Below are 23,551 nucleotides of genomic sequence, written 5' to 3' on the forward strand. Positions count from 1 at the left end.
CTGACTTTGTCTCAGGTCTCCCACCTCAGCGCCAAGAACCTACCAAAGCTGTTGCTGTGCCCGCAACACTCGCCTCTCTCCAGAAACTCAGCCTGGATCTGCTCCTCACCCACCCTCGCTCACATTTAACTAAGCACATATGTGCCACAGAGCTGGACAGGAGCCAAATGACTGAGAAATATGACAGCACCAGGCTTTCCTGATCTCCACTCCCATGCCCCTCCACGGCCCTTTATGTGGGAGCTATTTTGGGGGCAGTCTTCAGAGGTGTTTGCAAACCCTGGCACATCCCCAAATGGCATAACCCACCAAAGTGGCGGCAGGGCCTCCTCCACCCAGGCCCGACTCGGCCTAATATGAGGCACCTATCCCTGGGTGACTGCTGCTGAGCTAAGCTGGCTGTGCCACCACAAGGACACTAGCAGAGGTAATGGAGGGAGATGATGGTGAGGCGCCGCCTGAGGCCCAAGAGTGTTCTGGGACTATGGCTATAGTTTTAGATGCAAAGTTCAGGCACTAATACTAGTTTGTAAAACATTCCCTGCCAATTAGTTGGGCATGGTGGTGCACACCTGTATTCCCAGCTGCTCTGGGGGCTGAGGTGGGAGGATCAGAGAGCCCAGGAGTTCGAGGCTACAGTGAGCTATGATCACCCCTGCACCTCAGCCTGGGCAACACAGCAAGACTCTTTCAAAAGTCGCCCGCCTGCCTGCCTGAGGCAGGTACAGAAATTCCTAAGGTCACTGGGAACCTGAACCAAAGTGGCTGTGGTCAGTGACTGGCCATGACTCAGGAGTTGGGGGGAATGACATAAAGATCCCAGTCCCTGGGAAGGCCCAATTCCAGCAGGGGCCATGCAGGGCAGCTCAGGCCCAGCCTGGGGCCCAGTGGCCACATGGACCCATGGCGCCCTCTGGGGGCCACAGGGAGGTAGCGCACTCCCCGCACCTTGTGCAGTGGCCTGTGAAGGTGGTGGAGAGGGCTGTCCCTCCCCAGCACTTGCCACACGAAGTGGCTACCCTTCACGGGTCTGTGTCAAGCAGCCCAAGTTCCCCCACTCCTGCAGGACACGCCTCGGTCAGTACCCAGCCTAGAAGGCAAGATCCAGTTGGCTTCTAGATCCAGATGTGGGATCAGCCGTTTCCTCTTTTGAGAGGGTGAATTGTGGGTTTAGAGAAAGTGGAGGTAGGAGGGAGGAAGGGGCCCCTTTGAGCCTGCCAGTAGCAGGAATACATTTTTGAATAAACATTTAAAATTAAATTAGAAAAAAAATCCGACATTCTTCCAAGGGGCTAGGACTCAAACGGAAATGATCACTTACCCCAGGTAGGTGGACCTCCTCCTAACTCAGGGCCACTGCTCAGTCTGCCCTACTCCACTGGCGATGAGGGGCCAGGGGGAGTTTCAAACCGGAGCCCTTGAGTACACAGGTGCTGAGAGCATGGGTTGCGTCCACAGGGATTTCACTCCGCTCCAGCGGGTCCACAGGCAATTATAAGCTGGTGCCTTAGCCGTCTCCGAAGAAAAGCCTCTCCAGAGATGGCAGGTAGCAGGAAGCCTCCAGCCTCTCCCTTTCAGGCTGCCTTTCATGTACCCTTTGAGGATCCAGATGATGTTTAACTCGAACCAATTGTTTGTAGAATCAAGGGCAGCCCCTTTTCCCCATAGTCTGAAATTGCCCATTCGGGCCCAAGGGGCTTCCAACCCTACCCCCACCCCCTAGGCCTGCAGAATGGCTGCCGGTGCTCTGACGGCCTCAGATAATGAGTCTACATTTTTCCAAGGTGACGGTCACTTTTCCTGCCCCTCCCCCACCCCCAGCCTCAGCGGCCCCCTTTGTGTCCCACCTCCTGGTCACTCCAGAGTCCTCGGGGACTGCTGGGCCAGATGAGCAGTGGAAGCACTGAAGCAGGCCGGCATCAGCCCCGCCTGGCGAGGGGTACGGGGGACGACCATTTAGTAACCTTCTTTGTTCAGGCTTCTTCAGCCTCTTCCCCTTCTGGTGACAGCATTCATGGCTGGCCTATCTGAATTCATTTTGCAAGTGACATTTCCTAAGACAGCCAAGCTTTACAGATGTCACTCTGTCTCAGAGCCAGATGGTGAGGTCTCGGGGAGGCATGCCTTTTCGGATTTGAAGGAGAACCAAGATCATGACCGCAACATGCAAAGGCCCAAGCGTGTGTTTAGGAATACACGCTTTACAAACAAAGAGGCCCTGTCCAAGGATACAGAGATACTACACGGAGCCAGACAAGTCTGACTGCAAAATGCATGCTCTTTGCTGCCCAAGTGAGACTTTTTCTAGCTTAGGTTGGGGTTTTAGACACAGCCAGTCCTGGCCGAGTGTGGTGGCTCATGCCTCTAATCACAATACTCTGGGAGGCTCAGGTGGATCACTTGGGGCCAGAGTTCCAAACCAACCTGGGCAACAGAGTGAGACTCCACTTCTACATAATTTTTTAAAATAGGCAGGTGTGGTGGTGAGCACCTACAGTACCAGCTACTTGGAAGGCTGAGGTGGGAGAATGGCTTGAGCCCAAAAGTTCAAGGCTGCAATGAGCTATGATTGAGTCACTGCACTCCAGCCTGGACAACAGAGCAAGACCCTGTCTCATTTTAAAAAAAATACCACAGCTAGTCCTTCCTGAGGATTCCTGGAGCTGGCATGTAACTGAACTCGAGCAGCTCCTCTCGTTAGATCTGATGAGTGCCCAGAACCCTGAGAGATTTAGTGTGCACTTGGTATGTGCCAGGCACTGTTTAAGTGCTTCCCACTCTACCCACCCACTTCTCACCACAGCCCTGGGAGGGGGGTGCTATTCCTACCGCTCCCACTTTGCAGAAGTGGACCCGAAGAGCAGGCAGCATGCGGTAACCTGCCAAGGCCATGGTGAAGGTCAGGGCAGAGCAGCCTGGCTCCAGAGCCCTCTCACCTTGCACCCCAATGCAGAGCCAGCTGGGAGACTTACCTGCAGGATGATATGCCTGGACAACTTTCACAATCCCATCCAGCTCTGACCATTTGAGAATGTGACTCTGCTTCTGACCACGTTCTAAGAAAACCCTCTTTGAAAGGCAGGCTCAGGCACCCACCTGAGAAAATAAATAAAAATTACTTTCATGCCCTCTCCCCGCCTCCAGCAAAATTTCCTACAGACCTAATAGAGGTCTGCGGCCAGGAAACTACAGTTCCAAGAAACGAAAGGCCCCTCGGCTCATGTCCTGACAGCCTCAGTGACAAGGCTCGGCAGCTCTAGGGTCGCACACAGAACCTGCTCTTCTCGCTCTGGGGACGAGTCCCAGGAGCTACATGTGAAGTACCCTTAGGTTCAGAAGTTACTGTTTCCTTCCCTGTCCTTCCATTAGACTTCTCTGAACCCAGACAACATACTGGGGCTGCAGGCTCATTAGCCTGGATACCATTAAAAAAACATACCAAAGTACTTGTAAAGCCACCAGGTAATCTCTGTCCCCAACAAATGGAAGGGACCAAGTGACCTGGCAGGAGCTGGGAAGGAAACAAGGCAGTTCCAGTTGGCTTCCAGCCACCACACAAGGTCCCTGGAGGTAACCATACCCACCTGCCCCTTCTCCCAGACTCCTGGGCTGGGAAGCCCTAGACACACTCCTTACCTTTGGCCTTGACACCAACACCTTCCATATTTTACCAGGCAGCCAAGAACCAGGAGAAACTTCCACATATGTGGATTTCAGAACACTCACAGGCAGCTGGTCTTTCTAGGATGTTATTTATTAAAAATAGATTATCCCTCCCCTCACCCCTGCTAGCAAAATGGTCTTTCCCAACATCTTTTCCCAAATGGATGAGATGACAGGTCTTGAGGACACAGATGTGGCATCCTACCTAAACTACAGCCTCAGGCTTTTCTGGGACAGTGGGGCAGCAGCTCTGTTGGAGCCAAGAATGCAAGACTGCAAGACGACATCAGCAAATCCCTGCACACCTAACCATGGGCTGCCATGGACGCCAGGTCGGACTGGAGTTCCTCCTGCTCCAGGCCTCAGGGTGTTTGCACAAGTTCACAAAGAGAGACCCAGCGGCCCAGCAGCAGCCCCCAGGGCACCACCAGAAAGCAATATACTTAAGGGCCTCAGAGGGATGAGAGGCAACGTAGCTTCCACATGTGCGGGAGGAGCCTAAAAATCTGGCCCTAAGCAAAGTATGAACTTATGGGAAAGGAGGGCCCTGGACGGGGTAGGGGGAGGGAGCGAGAGAGACTCCTGGCAATGCCAGAGGTGGCAGTACCCAGCCATCAAGTTCTAAGCAGACCCACTTGGGAGTGAATCTGTCTTCAGCCAGGTTGCGTGCACAGTCTGACACAGGCCCAAGGCTGAATTCAGTTCAAGGCCAGCTTCAGTCCAGGCTGCTGCCCAGTCCAGCCAGAGAGGGCTTAGGAAGTGAGACTATCTTCCCATGGTCAAGCACTGATGTCCAAGTTTCTCTTCACTTTTTCCGCTTCAGTTTCATATCTTTTTTGTTCTTTGTATCTCTGTCTTTCTTCAACTTCTTGCTCTGTTTGGGTTCTTGTTTGGCTTCTAACTTCCTTTTCTTGTCACTAGAGAAAAATCAAAAATAGCAAGAATGAAACGTACATATCTGAACATCTGAGACTGCTTTCAGCATTGCTTTGCTTTGTGAAAAAGGGTTCCCACCATCTGGAACTCGATGTAGGACGCCCAATCGGACATCAGTGTTCTCTGCACACCTCTTGGGGGCAGGCATTATGCTGGGGCTAGAGACACACCACACAGCCCAGTTCCTGCCCTGAGGCAGCTCTCAGTCTGTGGAAGAGCAAATCTCGATCTTAACACCTCAAGCCAATACCTCAAGAACTCAAGGTTCTCCTCAGAGTGAGGTACGCTCCCCTCTGCCAAGACAGATCTAATGCACCACAAGGAGCGCCCCCCACCACTCTCACCACTGCAGCAACTCTGGAAACCAGACATATCTATCCCAATGGCCCTGCAGACAGTCCCTCACACAAGCCATGAGACTCCAAGGAAAACCCTGCCATACTTTCTGATGTGCTCCTGTTACTTTACTTTCCCTACATGAGAAGAAGAAAACCCAAACAGCAGTAACTCAGGTGGCACCCTGCGACCAGCCCGTGGATTCTTCACTGATAGACTGGCACGGGAACTGCACAGCAAATGGCCACCTGCCATTCAGAAGTGTATAGGTTTAATTTTGCTCTGGGAATAAATACTTCCCTACAAGGAGACAGTGAAGAGTTCAATCCAGAAGAAAAAGAAAGGCCTCAGAGAATATTTAATGACAGCTACCAGTGTTTTTAGCTCACAAAGTTCAAGCTTTCACATTTACTCAGGGCCCTCAAGCACACGAACAAGCACACAGCACTGGCTGGTTGGATTCAAGAGGTTTCTCAATACCAGCAATGGCCAAACCAATGGCCGGGGAGGCCAAGCTCTGCAGAGCGAGGCACCGGGGCCGTCTCCACAGCAGGCCCGCTCCCCAGGCTTCTCTTCCAGTCAAAGTCACCATGCTCAAGGCCAAAGCCATCCTGGGCCCTGTGCTACATTTGCCATATTGTCCAAACCAGAGGCAGGTCACACTGACAGTGGGCTTCTGTGCTGCGCCACAGAGCATCTGGGAAATGAGGCCGGCATCAATGCTGGATCCTTCAAGATGCCACAGTGATTTATGGAGACTCTGGAAGACAGTATCTGATTTCTGGGATCTATAGTTCCTAGAGTCACAAGGTTTCCTCTTTCCAAATGTTTCCAAGATATAAACTCTTAAGGAAACCAATAACTAGGGGACTGCCAAAAACTCACCCTCCCCATCAACCCCCAAATGAGCTGTGAAAGCCTCAACTCCAGGAGATCTGGGCAGGGGAGGCCTCGTTGTGTTCCCACAGAAAACTGAAGAAGGTTCCAGCCTAAGTTATCTACAAATGCGCCACTCTGCAGATAAGAAGCTTGGAGTGAAGATTTTCAAAGCGTGGTCTAGGGACTGCTGGGGTCCCTAAGACTGTTTCAGGTGTCCATGAGGTCAAAATGCATTTGTCTTAGTATGAAAATAGTTATCTGCCTTTTTTCATTTTCATTCTCTCACAAATATTCAGCTTTCCGGAGTGTAAGACATGACAGCCCAAGAGTATGAAGACACAGACATGAAAATCCAGCTGCTTCTGCTAAGCCAGATATTTAAGAGATCTGCAAAAATGTAAACATAAAACAATGCCACTCTTCTCACCAAAATCTTTATGATTTTCAAAACAATGACTGAGTCATTCTTGTGAACAAATGAATATTTTTTTAAATGTCTCAGTTTTTTTATTTTCTTTTTTAAATTTCTTTGTAGAGACAGGATCCCCTATGTTGCACAGGCTGGTCTTGAAATCCTAGGCTCAAGCGATCCTCCTGCCTCAGCCTCCCAAAGTACTGAGATTACAGGCGTGAGCCACCAACCCTGGCCAGGGTTTCATTTGTAATATGGGAAATTTCAATGTTTATAACCAACATAAGTCCTCTGGGTGGCTCAATTTTTTTTTTTTTTTTTTTTTTTTTTTAAGACAGGGTTTCACCATGTTGGTCAGGCTGGTCTTGAACTCCGGACCTCAGGTGATCCGCCCACCTTGGCCTCCAAAGTGCTTGGACCACAGGCGTGAGCCACCACGCCCGGCTGCCTCAATTGTTTTTAAGAGATAAAGGAATGCTAAGACCCAAAACCTTGAGAACTGCTGGCTCAAAGGAAGGGCATTGTAACAGTTAAACCTATGGCCTTGCCATGGAGAAACCTGGACTTGATTCTGGCTCCGGCTCTCACTAGCTATGTGCTTCTTGGGAACTTACTTAACCCCTTAGAGCCGTGGTTATTTCATCTTAAAGCAATGACAGTAATACAACAGCTCCCTCATGTCGTCCTCCTGTGGGCTGGATGATAAAAGCCCACAGGCAAGTCTTAGTCAGTGGCAGCTTCTAGACTGTTCCCTCAAGCCCTTCTCCCTGACAGGCCCAGTGCCCTGGCATGGCTGATGAATACAGAGAGTGAAGAGATCCATGCCTAACAGATGGGCCTCCTGGTCTGTAGGAGATGCACTGCAAAGGTAGGGACCGGGGGGCTCTCAAAGGGAAGAACCATGACTTTTCTCTCAAAGCTTTTGCTCCAACCTCCTATTTTCTAGTCAAAGTTAAAGAGAAGCAGAGAGGCCGGAATGCCTCTTCCACCGGATGCAGGTCAGACCTTGGGCCCTCACCTTTTCAGGCTGATGATCGAGGCGTTCGGCCCAGCTTTGTTCAACACTTCATTCCACTCTTCATCGTCCCCACGGATTATGTATCTAAAAAAAGAAGGGAACCATCAAAGCCTGCTTGAAAGAAGAAGGGACTGCTTAAGAGAAAATATGACAGTGACAACATTCTTATCAGACACTTCGTGTCATGAAAGCCAGGCTGGGCTGTGTCAGCAGGACGAGCGTGGAGGAGGGCTGAGAGACGTGGCGCTTAGCTCTGTGAATGGAAGCTCCACAGCGAGGGTCACCAGGCCTGCTGGCAGGGGTCAGTGAGGACAGTCCTGTACCGAAGGCAGCCTGCCTGGCTTCTCCCACGTGACTCTCATTAACACCCACCAAAGAGCTTCCTGTCACCCCCACAATCTTCTCACTCACTCCCACCCCCAGGCATTTGTCCACAAGCCCTTGAACTGTGCCTCTCCCCTCCCTCCCTTCTCTTTTAGGTTTAGCAGTCCTGGCAAATCAAGGATTTAATATTGCAAAGTTGAGGGCAGAAACTAGAGCTTGATTCTCTGACCAAGGACTCCTGGCCACCTCCATCTCACATACCCAACAGCCATCATCACTAATGACCCAGAAATAGCACTACAGGTCACAGAGGCTCAGAAGCCATGAACTGTGGAGTTATCATTCCCGTCAATCCAGGCGGTGGAGGGAGGTGCCACACCACTACAGCTGAAGCTCAAAAGGGACCAGGATCCCAGAGGGTTTTAGAGCAGGGAGGGTTCTACTTGTTTGTTTGGTTTTCACAGCAGAATCCTTTCTTCAAACAAAGTCACAAGTAAAAGCCAAATAGAGCAAAGTGGCCATTAAAGTGCATGCTCTTCCAATCAGCAGCCCCATTCCTGGAAGGACCCCTGAGGTGTGACCCAGAGCCTTAGGGACTACAGAGCCAATTTGAAAGTCAAAGTGGCAGCACTGGCCTGCCACGCTTCCAAAATTATACAGTATTAATCTAGGAGTGCTAACAGCACTCCTAAAACTCATCCCATAACAGACACTTCCCAAGGCACCTGGGATATGATTAGAAGAAACCTGTAGGCAGATTCTTAGAGCCCCAGAAGCCAAGGCAAAGCCTCAGCTTCCCACAAGCCTTACTCAGAGAGGTCCATGCTCTTCAGCTTCCCCACTTCTTTCTTGTGTTTCTCCTGAAATTCCTTTGCTGCTTCATCCTGTGGTTAAGGACCCATAGAGAGACTAAGTCAGAGTCGTGGTCTGAACCAAACACAGGAAAAGGAGAAGCTGGGGTGGAACAGCACAATGAAGAAAACGTTTCCTCCTCTTCCGTTTACCTGCAAAAGCCTTGTAGGCAGCTCTGATTATTTAAACGTGTATATAAAATACACATTTAAGAAGTTACCAAAAAAGACAAAACATTTACAATAGAGGCCGGAATCCTGTATTCACAACATTCACACACAATCAGTGGGAGGCACAACCCTAGGCCTGACTGTGCTCAGACAACGCTGGGTCTGTACACAATCAAACCTCAGGAACAGCACTTAGCTCAATTAGTGCAGAGGACTCTTTGCAAAGGAGAAGGGGAAGATAGTCTGCATTCACAGCCTAAGGCAACTGATGGAAATGCCAGGACTCCCGAGGCCCTGAGCAGGTACGTACCAGGTCGTCACTGAGGGTCTTCAACGTGGGCTCCATGACCACATCCTTCACTGCCACCATCTGCTCCTCAATGGCCTTTTCCTGAACTTCATTAAATAGCTACCAAAGAAAACCACAGAGAAGCAGAAGATGAAGGCAGGCCCAGTCACCCGTGACCCAGACACTTGGTGTCTTATAGAAAGCTGTGCATTTTGAAGACACAAAGCAACACTCTACAGTTTAGGAATATGGATAAGAACACAGTAAGAGGTCTTACAGTAAGAGTTTAAGAACACAGACTGGATATGTACCAAATCCTAAAAGGGATGCCTCTGGGAGAGTACACAGAACTTCCCTGACTCTTTAGAGCTGAAGTCCTGTAAGTGTGTGTGTGTGTGTGTGTGTGTGTGTGTGTGTGTGACCAGATGCAGCAAATACAGCTAAATGGTAACATCTGTTCATCTCGGGAGCAGGGAGTGGGTGTGTTATACTATTTGAAAGAGATCAAGCCCCTGCCCTCAGGCCAAGGTTACCTTCACAACTTTGCGGATGATCCGGTTGAAAAGCCCCATCAACTGGCCCGAGGGCAGCTCAATCTCCTTTTCCAGCTGGTCCACAGACTTATGCTGCAGGCCAATCCCCAAGAGAAGAGCCTAGAGGATGGAAAATCTGCTGAGGTGGCCTCCAGGACAGGCCCTTGCCCATTAAAATGGCACCGAGAACCAGAGTACTCTCTTGGCCAAAGCTATTGTACAAAGGTAGACTAGCACTGCGTATACTGGCATCTTCTCTTTCATCCTGTTACTAAGACCACCAAGAAATACTCTCTTCCTGAAATCCCCAAAATAACTTTTATTACCCTGACAAATACCTGCTTCACAACTACATTCGAAGTTTGGGGTGTTCCTGACTCTCTGCTAAGGTGGAGTTAAGCGTCAAGGCAACGTAGTGTCGGGTGGAAGCTACGGCTCTCTCACTTACTTTGTATGGTGCCTATGTGTTACTCGAGGTCAGAGCCTAGCTTTCCTGACCTGCACAATGAGGAGACCACTACCCACCTATCAGATCCATGAGGAATTAAAGGCACAAAATTATGTCCAAGCGCCCAACCCAACACCCAGCAAATGAACAGCTCCACAATCCTCACTTCTCCTCCACCACGCGAGCAGCAGGTAGCCTACCGACTGGGCCGCGGACAGAGCCAGGTCCCCCAGCTGGTTCAGGAAGTACATGCGGGAGATGGCCGGGATCATGTCCATGATGAGGTGATAGTCCACCATGTTCCGTGAATACATCTCCAGCCGCTTCAGGTCATAGGGGAGGAAAAGGGCTTCCAGCTCCTCCCGGCTCAGCGCTGTCCACGGGATACAGAGCCAGATGGGTCAGGCCACCCGGCGCCCTCATAAGATAGCACACAGCCCCCAGGTGGCGCCCTCACACACACAAGCATCTCAGAGGGCCTGGCAGCCACACCACACAGCCCTGGACCAGAAGGGCACCAAATCTACTCCTGCCATAGAGGCGGCGGCTCCAGGCCATTTGGGGAGGGGACAGCTGCCACAGGACCCTTGCTCAGTTCCCATACTGAACACATGGACCAAGGCAGGCTCCCTGTGCCCTAGGGTCAGGGGAACACAACTACACTCTTTCTCTGCTTTGTCACTTCATTCGGCGTCACAGAAAGCGTGTAAGCTCTGCCCAGCTCAAGAAATACTGATTTCTCTATCAAAATATAATTGGCAAAAAAGTATATACACACACATATACATATATATATGCACGTTATTCCTACATACTTACATATAAAATATGCAATAAAACTGATCATCTCTTATACACTTTTTGTTTTTTAAATATTCAAACAGAATCTCTATGCGTAAAGCACTTGTGCGTACTGTTGGCCCCAGAAGGCTGGCAGCATATTCTCATTACAATTTCATGAATAAGGAGAGAGACCACCTCACTCCCCTGGAGCACAGATGTAAATCGGCCTCCATAACTAACCAGCTTCATGAACTAACTGGACACCCCTGATGTCAAATTGCACAGCCAGAGTCTGACTATGAAAATGAAAGACAGCACAGCCTGGGACAGCGCAGGGGCCTGGGGAGCGGGAGGTGGGTGACTGCAGGCTAGAACCAGGCCCTCGATTTCCAGACCACAGCCTTCCTAGGACACCACACCCACCTCCTACCTGCCACACAGCCCAGCCTCTCCCAACCCTCCTCCTCCCTGTCCCCGCCCGGCTCACCTGGCGGCACCGGCTTCCCCATGTTTCTGTTCTGAATGATGTTGAGCGCCAGGGAAGGAGAGAAGGTGCTGAACTGGTAGGAGAGCAAGGCTAGGAACCGCCGCCGGAAATCTGTGAGGCGCCATCATGCAGAGTGAGAGATCTGGAGGCATCCCCCCATCCCCCCAACCCCTCATTGTACCCCCCAGAACCCCCACTCCTCAGTCACCTTTCCAAAAGGCTGCAAGCCAGACTCCCTGGTCAGCCTCGTCCTCATCAGTGAGCGTCTTCAGCATGATGCATGAGTGCTCTCCGGTCAGGTCATTCTGGGAAACACAAATGTTTAACTCACACCAAGAACCCCCTTTTTTTGAACAACCCATCATTGATGAAGGGCAAACACTCAAAGAAAGGCTTGGCGCTTCTGTGGGGCTCTCCTTCTTCCCGGGCTGGAACACAGCCCTCACCTTCACCTTCCTCACATCACCTCAGTTCACACGCAAGGGCTTGCAAAGATCACTGCCCTGCAACCTCCTCAAAAGTGTCACAGACACAGAGCACAGCTGCTCGCTCTTCTGGACCTGCCTTTTGCTCAGGACCTGCAGAAGGGAAAAGGCTGCTCCTCTCAGATGCATGCTGAACTCCGTCATCAGGGCTTAAGCTCCACACAATCCAGTCAACATGGGTTTGGTGCTTCACAGCAGGAACTCCAGAGCCAAAACCTATACCTCAGTGCTGGCAGCCAGTTTGCAGGTGCAGGCTTCTTTAGGTGCTAAAATTGTAACTATTTTTACATTTTTTACTATATAACAACAAAGCCCCATACCATAAAAACACCACCATCAAGTCACAAAGGAACAGTGAAAGTGCAAGACCTTACAAACCCATGGCAGACCACACGGCAGCTCACTGGCCTGCATTCTCCTTGCAGCTGACAGGCAAATTTACGTCCCCAGCCACCACCAAATGCACTGACAGAGACCCAACCCATCTCTGCGGCTCCCTGCCCGCACGGACGCCACCCAACACCAGCGGTCCTCAGCAGTCCCACTTGAAACCCTCATACACACTGGACACTAGCTTGGATACTAGCTTTGCCCTCTCCAAAATCAAACCTCCAACACTTCCCTCTCAGCTGATGGACTCTCCTCATCTGGGAAGACAGAAGCACTCAGAAGAGAATGTCTTCATCCTCGCAGCACCAAATCAGCCAGCCAACTGATGCCTTCCATACCCATGCTCTCTGCCTTCCCTGTTCTTAAGGATGAAGTAGGTGGTCACCTCACTTCCTGAGTCTCGAGTCCCACACACTACTTCCTCAAGGCCTGCACTCTGGAGGTCAGTGCCCCTCACCTATACCACTACGTGCAGGATCGAACCCAGAAGCAAACAAACATTCTTTAGAATCTCCCATCTGACAATCCCTCTTTAGCTCCCATCTGCCTCCAGGGACCTTGTTTCTCTGTTCTCTTTCGCTTCCTGAATCGCCTGTTCACCTATTTCCTCACCTCCTTTTCCCTCTGACCAGGCCAAAGCCTCCATTCCACTGCAGCTGCTTCCACACAGCTCACCGCTGCTGACAAATCCAGCGGCCAGCTGCCCTCATCCTCCTTATCCTCTGAACAGGGCCGACTCCCCTTCCCACACACTTTTTCACCTCGACGTGTGACACCACACCCCAACTTTCTCCTGCGCATCAGGGCTGTTCCTTCTCAGTCCCATGTGCTGTGTCCTCCTCCTCATTCCTCTAAACGCCTCTAAATGTTAGAGTCCACGGAGTTCCCCTCATGTCCTTTCACTGGCTCCAGATGTTTTTCATTCACTCAACAAAAGTATTTACTGAACACACTACACAGCAATTGCTGCAGTAAGTGCGAGGAATACAGCAATGAAAAAAACAGACAAGAGCTCTGTGCCCTCATGCAGTGCATTTTATTATGACTATGCTGATGGCTCCCAAAGCTCCATCTCTAGCCCCAAACTTCCCTATCTCCCTATTCCTGTAGTCAAATAAATGCCTAGTCCACATCTCCACTGGGATGTCCAATAAAGAGAACTCCCACGCTTCCCTGCAAATCTGCTCCTCCTGCAGTGAGTCCCATCTCCGACAGCACCTCCAGCACCCAGTTTCTCACGCCAAAACTCTAATAATCACCCTTGATCCTCCCATCCACCCTTCCACAACCAGTCAGCTCTGCCTCCAAAGCGCATCCCGCAACTGGCCACTTCCCTCCACTGTCACGAGGCCCACCGTATCTCTCACCTGCACTCCCTGCCTCCAGGCTTGGGCCACCGTCCACCATCCACCATCCACACAGCTGCCAGAACCTTTCCTCTTGTCCCTTCCTCCAAGGGAATGGGAAGAACACCCCGCCTCCTCAACAAGACCGATCCACCATGATCCACCACGAACCACGCCCCTTTCCTTTCTAAGGACTCTCCAGCCACGCTGGTCTTTGGTTTCCTTCAAATCACCACATTCATTTCTACCCCAGGCCCTTGCACGTCCCTTTGGCAGGAAAGGCCCTTTTCTCCAGAACTGTCTCATGGATGTCCAGTTTGAATTCAGGCTTCAGCTTGCAAGTTCACCCCTCTGAAGCCCAACCCCTCATTATCCTGTAATCTCAGTGTGTTTCCTTCATGGCACTTACTACTTTCAGAACATTTATTTGTTTTTTTTGGAAACAGTATCTCACTCTGTCACCCATGCTGGAGTGCAGTGGCATGAACACAGCTCACCACAGTCTCAAACTCCCAGGCTCAAGTGATCTCGCCTCAGCCTCCAAGTAGCTGGGACTACAGGTGCACACCATTATGTCCAGTTAGTTTTTTTATTTTTAGTAGAGATATGGTCTGTGTTGCCCAGGCTGGTCTCAAAACTCCTGAGCTCAAGCAATCCTCCCCGCTCGGCCTTCCAAAGTGCTGTGATTACAGGTGTGAGCCACCATAATGTGTGCCCGGCCTCGTTCACTTTTTTGCTGTCTATTTTCACCCATTAGAAAATAAGCTTCATGGCTTGCCTTGTTCACTGACTACAGATGCTAAATAAAATTTCTGAAAAATGACTGACAGTCTCTAACTTTCTCAGCTTCCCTCCGTGGTCCTCTGTGCCTCCGTCATTCACGTATTTCCCCCGCTCAGATACCAGCTTGCCTTTTGAGTGCACACAACTGCACTCCCCTCCTAAGACCAGTTGTTTTGGGTACAGAACTGCAGAATCTGATGAACAAGTCCACATGCACCTCTGCCATTTTATAACTAAGCACAAGGTGTGCACCGTGTAGTCGGGGAAGAAAAGTGTGATGACGTGGTCTGTCAATGAGGATGGTGGTTTCAGTGTCCATCAGAATAAACCTCTTCAGAGGCACAGCCACCTGCTCAGAGCAAAGCAGCAGGGAGGCACTAGGGCTCTTTGCAAGGATAGGCCTGTCACCAACTATAACAGCAAACCTAAACTTCTCCTCTGCTGGATGCCTCACTCACCGGGGTCTGTCTCAGATAAACAGGAACAAACCCAGCTCGTTTCCAGAACCTGCAAAGATACAAAGAGAGTAGGTCACTGTGTGTGCCTCTGGGGAGCGGCTGACAGACACACAAGGGAAAGAGCCAGGAAGAACAGGCCACAAACAGCGGGCTAGCAGACACCAGCTACCAACAGAGACACACATCCCACAGAACGGATCCTTTTCAATGCCAAGGAGTGATGCCGCGGGAGGGCAGGCACTTACTTGAGTAACCTGGGGGTCAAGCCGTAGGAAACACCCAGGTAATCCAGGCGCTCAGCAGGCCTCTCATTCAATTTGAGGAGTAAAGGAGGCAGGTCCTTCCGGGGAGTGACGACCTCTTCCAACAAGCTAACGGCCTGTGGAGGTGCCAGGGAGAGAACACAGTCCACTCAGCAGAGGGAGAGAGACATCTTCAAGCACCCCTCCCACAGCGCACTCTGGACTAAGCACAACAAAAACTGGGAGAGGTGGTTTCTTGGTTTGATGCTGTGGTTTTCAAACTATGGCAACACCAGATTCAAGCAATCATTCCCCCAAGTATACAAAACACCTCAATATGTGTGGAATCACACTGCTCTGCACCTCTAGAATGCAGGAAGACAGCCATGGAGTTTAGAAATGCCAGACAGAGGCCAGGTATGGTAGCCGAAGACTATAATCCCAGCACTTTGGGAGACCGAGGTGGGTGGGTCACCTGAGGTCAGGAGTTTGAGACCAGCCTGGCCAATATGGCAAAACCTTGTCTCTACTAAAAATACAAAAATTAGCCAGGCGTGGTGGCACATGCTTGTAGTCCCCACTACTCAGGAGGCTGAGGCAGGAGAACTGCTTTGAACCTGGGAGGCAGAGGTTGCAGTGAGCTGAGATCACACCATTGCACTCCAGCCTGGGAGACAGAGCAGGACTCCGTCTCAAAAAAAAAAAAAAAAAATGCCTGACAGATCAGATTACAAAGGGACAGGCAGGCTCCTATGATCCAGCACGGAGTCCAGTTTCTATCACCTGACAGCCCTGGGAAGTGACAAACCTCTGAGCTTGAACTTTTTTTTCGTTGCTTGAGACAGGGTCTGGCTCTATCACCCAGGCTGGAGTGCAGTGGAGAGATCATGGCTCACTGCAGCCTCAACCTCTGGGGTTCAAGCAATCTTCTGACCTCAGCCTCCCAAGTAGCTGAGACTACAGGTGTGTGCCACCATGCCCGGCTAACTTTCATACTTTTTGTAGAGATGGAGTTTCGCCATGTTGCCCAGCTGGTTCAACTTAAATAAAAGCCCCTTGCCTAACTCCCAAATAGACATACTGTGAAAATCAATGAATGCACGTGCAGGACTGTCAACAGTTACTAGTACTAGTCATTCTTATCAAGGAAACACAGAACTGCCCTTAGTCTGAGTTTAAGATGAAAAAGATTACAGATCTATTGCGGCAATTCTCAAACCTGAATGAGCATCAGAATCACCTCAGAATATTGTTAAACTACAGACTACGGGGTCCACCCCAGAGTTTCTGATTCAGTATGTCTGGAGTGGGGCTCAAGAATTTACATTTTTGGCCGGGCGTGGTGGCTCACACCTGTAATCCCAGCACTTTGGGAGGCCGAGGCGGGTGGATCACGTGGTCAAGACATCAAGACCATCCTGGTCAACATGGTGAAACCCTGTCTCTACTAAAAAATACAAAAAATTAGCTGGGCATAGTGGCGCGTGCCTGTAATCCCAGCTACTCAGGAGGCTGAGGCAGGAGAATTGCCTGAACCCAGGAGGCGGAGGTTGTGGTGAGCCAAGATCACGCCATTGCACTCCAGCCTGGGTTAACAAGAGCGAAACTCTGTCTCAAAAATAAAAAAGAATTTACATTTTTAACAAGCTGCCAGATGATCCCAATGATACTGATCTGAGGATCTCAAGTGTTTGGTTGGAGAAACCAGCAGTAGAAGAAAATGACAGAAGGGCCCAAAGCTCTGGACTGGCTTTTGTTGATGTCCCTAAAGAGCCAGAGAATTATCCTCCCAAGAACCAGGACACAGGAGGTTTGTTGAAAGATGCTTACCTCACTGCTTACGGTGTGAATTTCCTGTGGTGTCTCAAGGACCTTTTCCTCTAGACAAGGAAACCTGCCTTCATAGTACATCTGTAGCAGCTGCAGAGCACGGCTGCCATAGCCCATCTAGAAGCAAACATGAAGGGGAAGAGGCAGAGGGAAGAGAGCTGCTCTCAGTCTAAGCCACGTTTAGTCCCCTGTATTGCTTCTAGAGAAGCTTCCCTCCCGGTCAAACTGCATGGGGTAAGAGAACCAATGAAATCCCTCAGTGAGGTCAAAGCAGCGACACTGAAGCCTGAAAGTAGTGTGACCTGAGTTCTTAACACTGCTCTAGCCAGTCAAGAACAGCCACTTAGGAAAGTGCCTTGGACTTGATAGAGCTTATGTGGAAAAATAAAGTTTATATTTATTAAAAAAAAAAAAAAAAAAAAAGAACAGCAACTTGAGGGTAAGGATAGCTGTGCTTTCTGGTCTCCAGATAAGCAAGCCCCAAAGAGAGTGAGTTCCTGTACCACTGCCTGGAAAGGAAGTTTCTACAGCCAGTTATTCAGTGAGATGTTCTAAGAAGGTAATTTCGGTATGCAGATCTGGTTCACAAGCCCTTGTTCTCAGAAAGGAAGAATGAGCATATGCCATCATCCTTCCACCTGTCCGCCCCAAACCCTGGCTGAATTCTCCAGAGCAGGGAAGTGCCTACACTTCACTTGCTTCTGCTTGACTAGCTTCTTATTCCAACCACCAAGTACCTCCGCCCTAAAGTGCCACCAGCAACATATTACCCCTTGATAATCCGGGTGAACAGCAATGCGAACCACCCTTCCACCAGAAAGACCGCCAAAGTCTGGATCTTGGAACTGTGTGGGAGATATAAACCAATAACTTAGCAACACAGACATCTTTGGACACCGCCAGCTTCCCTCAGACACGCCAGGGAAAGCCCGTCACCTGTTCCGACACTGTCCATGGAATCAGGTCCCCTGAAGCCTTCTTGCCTCGAGACAGGCTGTTCAAGATGGATTGGCGAGAAATCTCCCCTTCAAGGCACACCTGTGGGGGAACCAGGAAAGCAGGCAGATAGGCCAGCTCTGATCCAGAGCCCACTCACAGAATATAGCTTCTTAGACTAGGCCAGTTGTTTTCACCCCTGTGTTCAGGTTTAACCCTGACACTGACTGACGCATCCATTTCTAACGGAAGCTTAATTACCATGCACCATGTGACAAGGCAGAAGATGGACAGCCTCCTGACCCAAAAGTAAAAGCCACATTAGAAGAGAGTCTCTGTGCATGTTGTGCATGTGTGGACGTCAATTAACACACAGGATGCTCATGAGGCTCTCTACAGAACAGCACAAGTTCAAAACAACTAAGATGCCTAACAGGCGAATGGTTAAGCAAATCACAGTACATGCACATAATGAAATACTACACAGCTTTTAAAACTTACGTAGATTATGAGTGTTTTATATACTGCCTAAAAATAAAAGCAGATTACTAATGGCTGGGTGCAGTTACTAATGGTTACTAATTACTAATGGCTCAGGCCTGTAATCCCAGCACTTTGGGAGGCCGAGGCAGGTGGATTGCCTGAGGTCAGGGGCTCGAGACCAGTCTGACCAACATGGTGAAACTCCATTTCTACTAAAAATACAAAAACAAATTGGCCGGGCATGGTGGTGTGTGCCTGTAATCCCACTACTCAGGAGGCTGAGGCAGGGGAACTGCTTGAACCAGGGAGGTGGAGGTTGCAGTGAGCTGAGATTACGCCACTGCACTCTAGCCTGGGCGACAGAGCAAGATTCCGTCTCAAAAAAAAAAAAAGCAGATACTAAATACTATGATCCCAGGTATATAAAAAGGAAAAGTGACACGGAAATGCATAAACACATCCCCGCCAGGTGTTAAAATTTTGTTCCCCCAATCTGTAGCCTCTAATTCAAAAAGCACCATGTATTGCTTTTGTAATAAAGGGAGAAAACAAACAAGTCTGTTTGTAGAAGAAGCTGTGAGTCAAAATAAGAGAGTGGTCGGTTCTGGCTTTCCCCCGTGCATCAACAGTGGAGCTCTGGGTTTCCAGCGGCGTTGACTTCTTCCAGTGCACCCTAGTCCCCTGTCTCCGCAGACCCAGCCAGCTGGTTCAGACTAGGACTCTACAGTTTCAGTACTCCACACTGTAGTTATCAAGCCACTAATTCCTGATGCCTCAGTGGTTCCCCAAATCACTGCCACAAGGATGCCTCTGCTCCTATACCTGGATAACGGCAAGCACTTCTGGAAGGGCATTCTGGGTGGGGGGCACGGGAGGCAGAAGGCAGAAGAGATGGTGAGCAGGTGCATCGGAGAGCATCTGGAGATCATTGGGAGAGTTCTGTGGAAGCCAAACGTGGGACAGTGAGCAGCACTCTTCCTCCTGCCCTTTACACAAGAGGTTCGACTCAGAATCACAGGATGACTGGAGTATTGCCTTCTCCAAAGTCAAGTGAGGAGCTGAGGTCCAGCAAACCAACTTTCTAGTATTTTGGCAAGCCTGAGACTCTTCATAATAGGTTAAGAGGAACTTAGCCTCAAACGCGTACTGTCCTCTCACCCTGAGCACTGACGGCAGAAGAGAATTTATTTAGCACTACTTATTTCACAGCTAGGAAGTGAACTTTTTACAGATAAGAGGCTGCTATTTTAGGAAAAACTGCCACCACTTCTTCTAACACCAACTCTTCAAGCCTTCCGTTAAACGTTGTTCATAAAAATACTATCTACACATTCAAAAAATATCCTTTCTAACTTTCCCTTTCATTTTTAAGAGTCTCAGATATTCTAAACTCTCAAATGACTGTTCCATAAAAATAGCCCAGAGCTACAAAGCTGGTCTGAGGTCAAACAGCACCACTGGGTCACAACAGCAATGTCACCTCATCCTATCAGTTTAGTAGGCAGGCAAGAAATGAAAGCACCCCTTTAAAAATGGGCACAGCTTTCCACCCTGTCCAGCTACTGCATGGAGCTCCATGCTCTATACATACGCATAGCAAGATCAGTGGACCTCATCAATGTCCCAATGGAACAGTCACCTAAGCCACCGGGTAATAAAGATATAAATCAAGTAAAAGGGGACTGCCAAGTGCTGAAGCTCCCTGCTGACATTCACCCAAGGGCTAGCTGCAGTTACCTTGTAGTGAGAAGCCACATAGAGGGCCATAAGCCGTTGGAGGAAAACTTCAGAGGCCTTGTGGTAACAGAATAGGGTATCTCTGTTAACATAGTAGCTGGGTCTGGAGTTAAGAAACTGAAACAAATCAAACAGCCCAAGACAGGACATACTGTTCTCTGGAGGCAGAACAGATTTCCCTAACTGGGAACAGGAACTCAGTGTCCTAAGCAGAAACACATCAAAGGAAGAGAAAAAGGAAATTGAAAATGTCCAACTTTCCCCTTTCTCTAGAGCAGCATCCTATGAAACAAAGGGCCCAAATCCTTTGAATTCCATCATCGCCCCTCTCCTTCTCACAGGGCCAGTGAAACCGGGAGGAGGATACAGTTCACAAGCTTCAGGCAAGGGGCAGCCCGAGACTATCCGAGTGATGTTGAGGCAATCCAGGCACAGCAAGTCGTTCAGCCACTTCTCCACTGCGTCCCCAGGGGCGTATCGGATTGATTCCTGGAGGGAAACCTCATGCAATGTCCGCGCTGCTCCCCACAAATCACACACACAAAACAAGAAACAATGATTACATATGTATTGTCTAAAAAGCAAGGAAAAATGTTTCACTTCATGTTTGTCCCATGGTGCCCAGAGACGTGTGGTAAGAATTTAAACTGAGTGGTTTTAAATTGTTTTGGTGGATACTCAAGTTGCCACGATAACAACCTCAAAGGGATCTCAATGCCACCATGCCCTGAGACAGGGACAAACAAGGGCCCCATCATCAGAAGGCCCTAGTCTGGCTCTCTGCTGGTCACTGGATGGTTGTTCCCCAGAGAAAAGCTACTTCTCCTCTTGGGGACTCAACCTCTCAGGCTGAAGGTTTGGTGCTGCCCATGATGTCACAGGGGAAGCGAGGATCAGCAAGACTGAAGGGCCTTGCTGTGAACTGTAGGGCCCGGGTCAGGCTCTGGGGTACCTGATGCCAATCTGGCTGTCGTCGTGGTCTTATTCTCAGCGGTGGTGCTGACCTGGCTCTGGGCGCTCTGTTGACGGAGCTGCTGAATTAGCTTAAGGGACAGTGACCGGCCAGTGCCCTCATAGCTAGAAACAAAGGCAAAAGGAATCAGGCATGAGGTCCCAAATCCACTGCCTAGGAGGGGACAGAGAGCTGCTTTCCTCCACATGCTGGAAGACCAGACCCCTGCTTCCCCAAGGACAGTTTTGCTCATCTCTGAACTTCCAGCACAGCAGGCGCCTGTCTAAAGGAAGCAGGGTGGCACGGTGGCTCAGCTTGGGGCCACTCAAGCCTGGACTCACGTCCTACTCTCACCTACTTAGAATCTTTGGGCAAGGAGCTCAATCTCTGTAGCCTCATCCTCAAGGGGGGATTAGCACAAAGGCTTTAAGCAGTTTTGGTGGAAGCTGGAACAAAGTTAAATGGTCAACTAATGGAGCTGCTTTTGGAAGTACAGTGCACAAGGAAATGAACTGAGAACATTTCCAGTTTGGAAAATAAAACAAATCCACCACCTCAGAAATTCTTTTCACTACTACACTCACTTAAAAGGCGACACAAAACAGCTAAAAAATTTTGGGGAAAAAATTAAATGACCAATAATTCGGTAACTCAACCAGCTTTCATTGTCTTCCTCTCCTTGTCTTTGGTCACAAGCATATGTGACCACAGGGTACACACAGAACTTTTTTTCATGACATCATTCCATAGTATTCATTATCATATTCAAAGACTGAAAAATACTTTCTCTTACTCAAATAATGATAAAAGCTAGAATTTGAGTGTTTTATTCCCACTCTCCAACCCACATAACAAACATTTCCCAAAAGAAGTATTCCAATTTATTTATTTAAGAAAAAAGAGTAAGCATAAGCAATAAAACTTAAAAACTTTTCTCATCAAAGGTTATCATAAAGAAAGTGGCTGGGTGTGGTGGCTCACGCCTGTAATCCAGCACTTTGGGAGGCCGAGGCAGGTGGATCACCTGAGGTCAGGAGTTCAAGACCAGCCTGACCAACATGGCGAAACCCCGTCTCTACTAAAAATACAAAAATTAGCCAGACATGGTAGCACACATCTGTAATCCCAGCTACTCGAGAGGCTGAGGCAGGAGAATTGTTTGAACCCGAAAGGCAGAGGTTTCAGTGAGTCAAGATTACGCCACTGCACTCACTTCAGCCTGGGCCAACAGAGCAAGAATCTGTCGTTTAAAAAAAAAAAAAAAGGGAAACAAAAAAGAAAGTGAAAAAACCCACAGAATGGGAGAAAATTTTTGTAAATCACATCTGATAAGGGACCTGGTATCAAGAATATATAAAGAACCCTTACAAATCATTAATAAAAAAGGCAACCCAATCAGAAAGATCAACAGAGGATATGAATAGACACTTCTCCAAAGAAGATAAACGAGTGGCCATATACACACATGAAAAGATGCTCACATCATTAGTCACCAGGAAATGCAAATGAAAATTATAATGAGATGTCACTTTACACTTATTAGAATGCTTATAATCACGAAAATATATAACAAGTGTGTGAGAGGATACAGAAGAGTCAGACCCTCATCCACTGCTGGCGGGAATGCAGAATGGTGCAACTGTTTTGGAAGAGTCTGGCAGCTTCTCACATGGTTAAACACAGAGTTAGCCCAATAATTTCACTCCTAAGTATATCCCTAAGAGAACTGAAAAATATATCCATGCAAAAATCTGCACACTAATGTTCAAAGCAAGATTATTAATAATTGTCAAAAGGGAGAAATAACCCAAATGTCCATCAACAGATAAATGGAAAAATAAAATGTGGTATGTCTATACAACAGAATACTATTCAATCATAAAAAGGAATGCAACACTGATACATGCTACAAGAGAGCCATGGAATACCACATATTTTATCTTTCCATCTATATGCAATGTCCAAAATAGGCAAATCTACAGCTACAAAAAGTAGATTAGTGACTCCCTAGGGTTGGGGGTGTGGAGGAATTGGAGGAGGATGCACAGGCTTTCTTTACGGGGTGGTAAAAATGTTCTAAAATTGGTTGTGGTGAGCATGGTTGCACAACTCTGTGAACATACTATAAACCATTAAATTACACATTTAAAATGGCTACATAGTACAGTATGTGTTATATCTCAATAAAGCTGTTTGAAAAGTAAAAATCCATTTTATTTCAGTATTTTCAGTATAAGCAGAGCAGTCACAATAAATCCGCAATACAGAATGACCTCTTCAAGATGTGATTTCCATACAGAAATCTTTCCAACATTGGAGATATGTATTTACTGACCTCAAAAGACTTCACAATACATATTCAAAAAGTAAATTAAAAATGTTTTTCTCGTTCAAATGAAAAAAGTAAAATAGTGCAGAGAAAATATAAACCAAAATTCTAACAAAATCTATCTCCAGATGGTTCAATTGCAGGTGACTTTTATTTTGCTTAACTGTTCTAATTTTTCTATAGCAAACACTAAATATTTCAAATTAAAAAATTAAATATTTCAAATTAAAAAACACTCATGTCATTATGACCTTGCTTTCTTATAATTATATAATACTATATTTTCTAAGATATAAGATACTGATACTGCCATCCACGTATTTTTGAGAATTTTATCACACCTACAGACAGAAGAAGACATTCAGCACCTAAGACTGAAATTCTCTGAGACTCAGACTTAGTTGTCCAGACCCAGGCCACATCCACCACGTGCCCCCAAATCTGCAAGAG

General features: G+C 48.5%; 1 protein-coding gene across 3 annotated transcripts in view; it reads right to left on the minus strand.

Moving 5' to 3' along the window:
• Positions 1-3,735: 3,735 nt before the first annotated feature.
• NAT10 (N-acetyltransferase 10) overlaps positions 3,736-23,551 on the minus strand; it is a 44,375-nt gene continuing 24,559 nt past the window's right edge. For all 3 annotated transcript variants that reach the window (XM_064365036.1, XM_064365038.1, XM_064365037.1), the window contains exons 13-29: positions 20,773-20,897; positions 20,188-20,338; positions 19,821-19,917; positions 18,906-19,022; positions 17,601-17,702; positions 17,435-17,509; positions 16,665-16,781; positions 14,838-14,971; positions 14,593-14,641; positions 11,339-11,435; positions 11,131-11,241; positions 10,061-10,233; positions 9,413-9,532; positions 8,901-8,999; positions 8,379-8,452; positions 7,245-7,328; positions 3,736-4,580 (exon numbers count right to left, since the gene is read on the minus strand). In XM_064365036.1, coding sequence (XP_064221106.1) covers positions 4,469-4,580; positions 7,245-7,328; positions 8,379-8,452; positions 8,901-8,999; positions 9,413-9,532; positions 10,061-10,233; positions 11,131-11,241; positions 11,339-11,435; positions 14,593-14,641; positions 14,838-14,971; positions 16,665-16,781; positions 17,435-17,509; positions 17,601-17,702; positions 18,906-19,022; positions 19,821-19,917; positions 20,188-20,338; positions 20,773-20,897 — 1,837 coding nt within the window. In that variant the 3' untranslated portion in view covers positions 3,736-4,468. The remainder of the gene's footprint in view (positions 4,581-7,244; positions 7,329-8,378; positions 8,453-8,900; positions 9,000-9,412; positions 9,533-10,060; positions 10,234-11,130; positions 11,242-11,338; positions 11,436-14,592; positions 14,642-14,837; positions 14,972-16,664; positions 16,782-17,434; positions 17,510-17,600; positions 17,703-18,905; positions 19,023-19,820; positions 19,918-20,187; positions 20,339-20,772; positions 20,898-23,551) is intronic.

Source organism: Aotus nancymaae, unplaced genomic scaffold, assembly GCF_030222135.1.
Source record: "Aotus nancymaae isolate 86718 unplaced genomic scaffold, 86718_ANA_hifiasm-v0.15.2.pri h1tg000059l, whole genome shotgun sequence".
NCBI classification, from domain to species: domain Eukaryota; kingdom Metazoa; phylum Chordata; class Mammalia; order Primates; family Aotidae; genus Aotus; species Aotus nancymaae.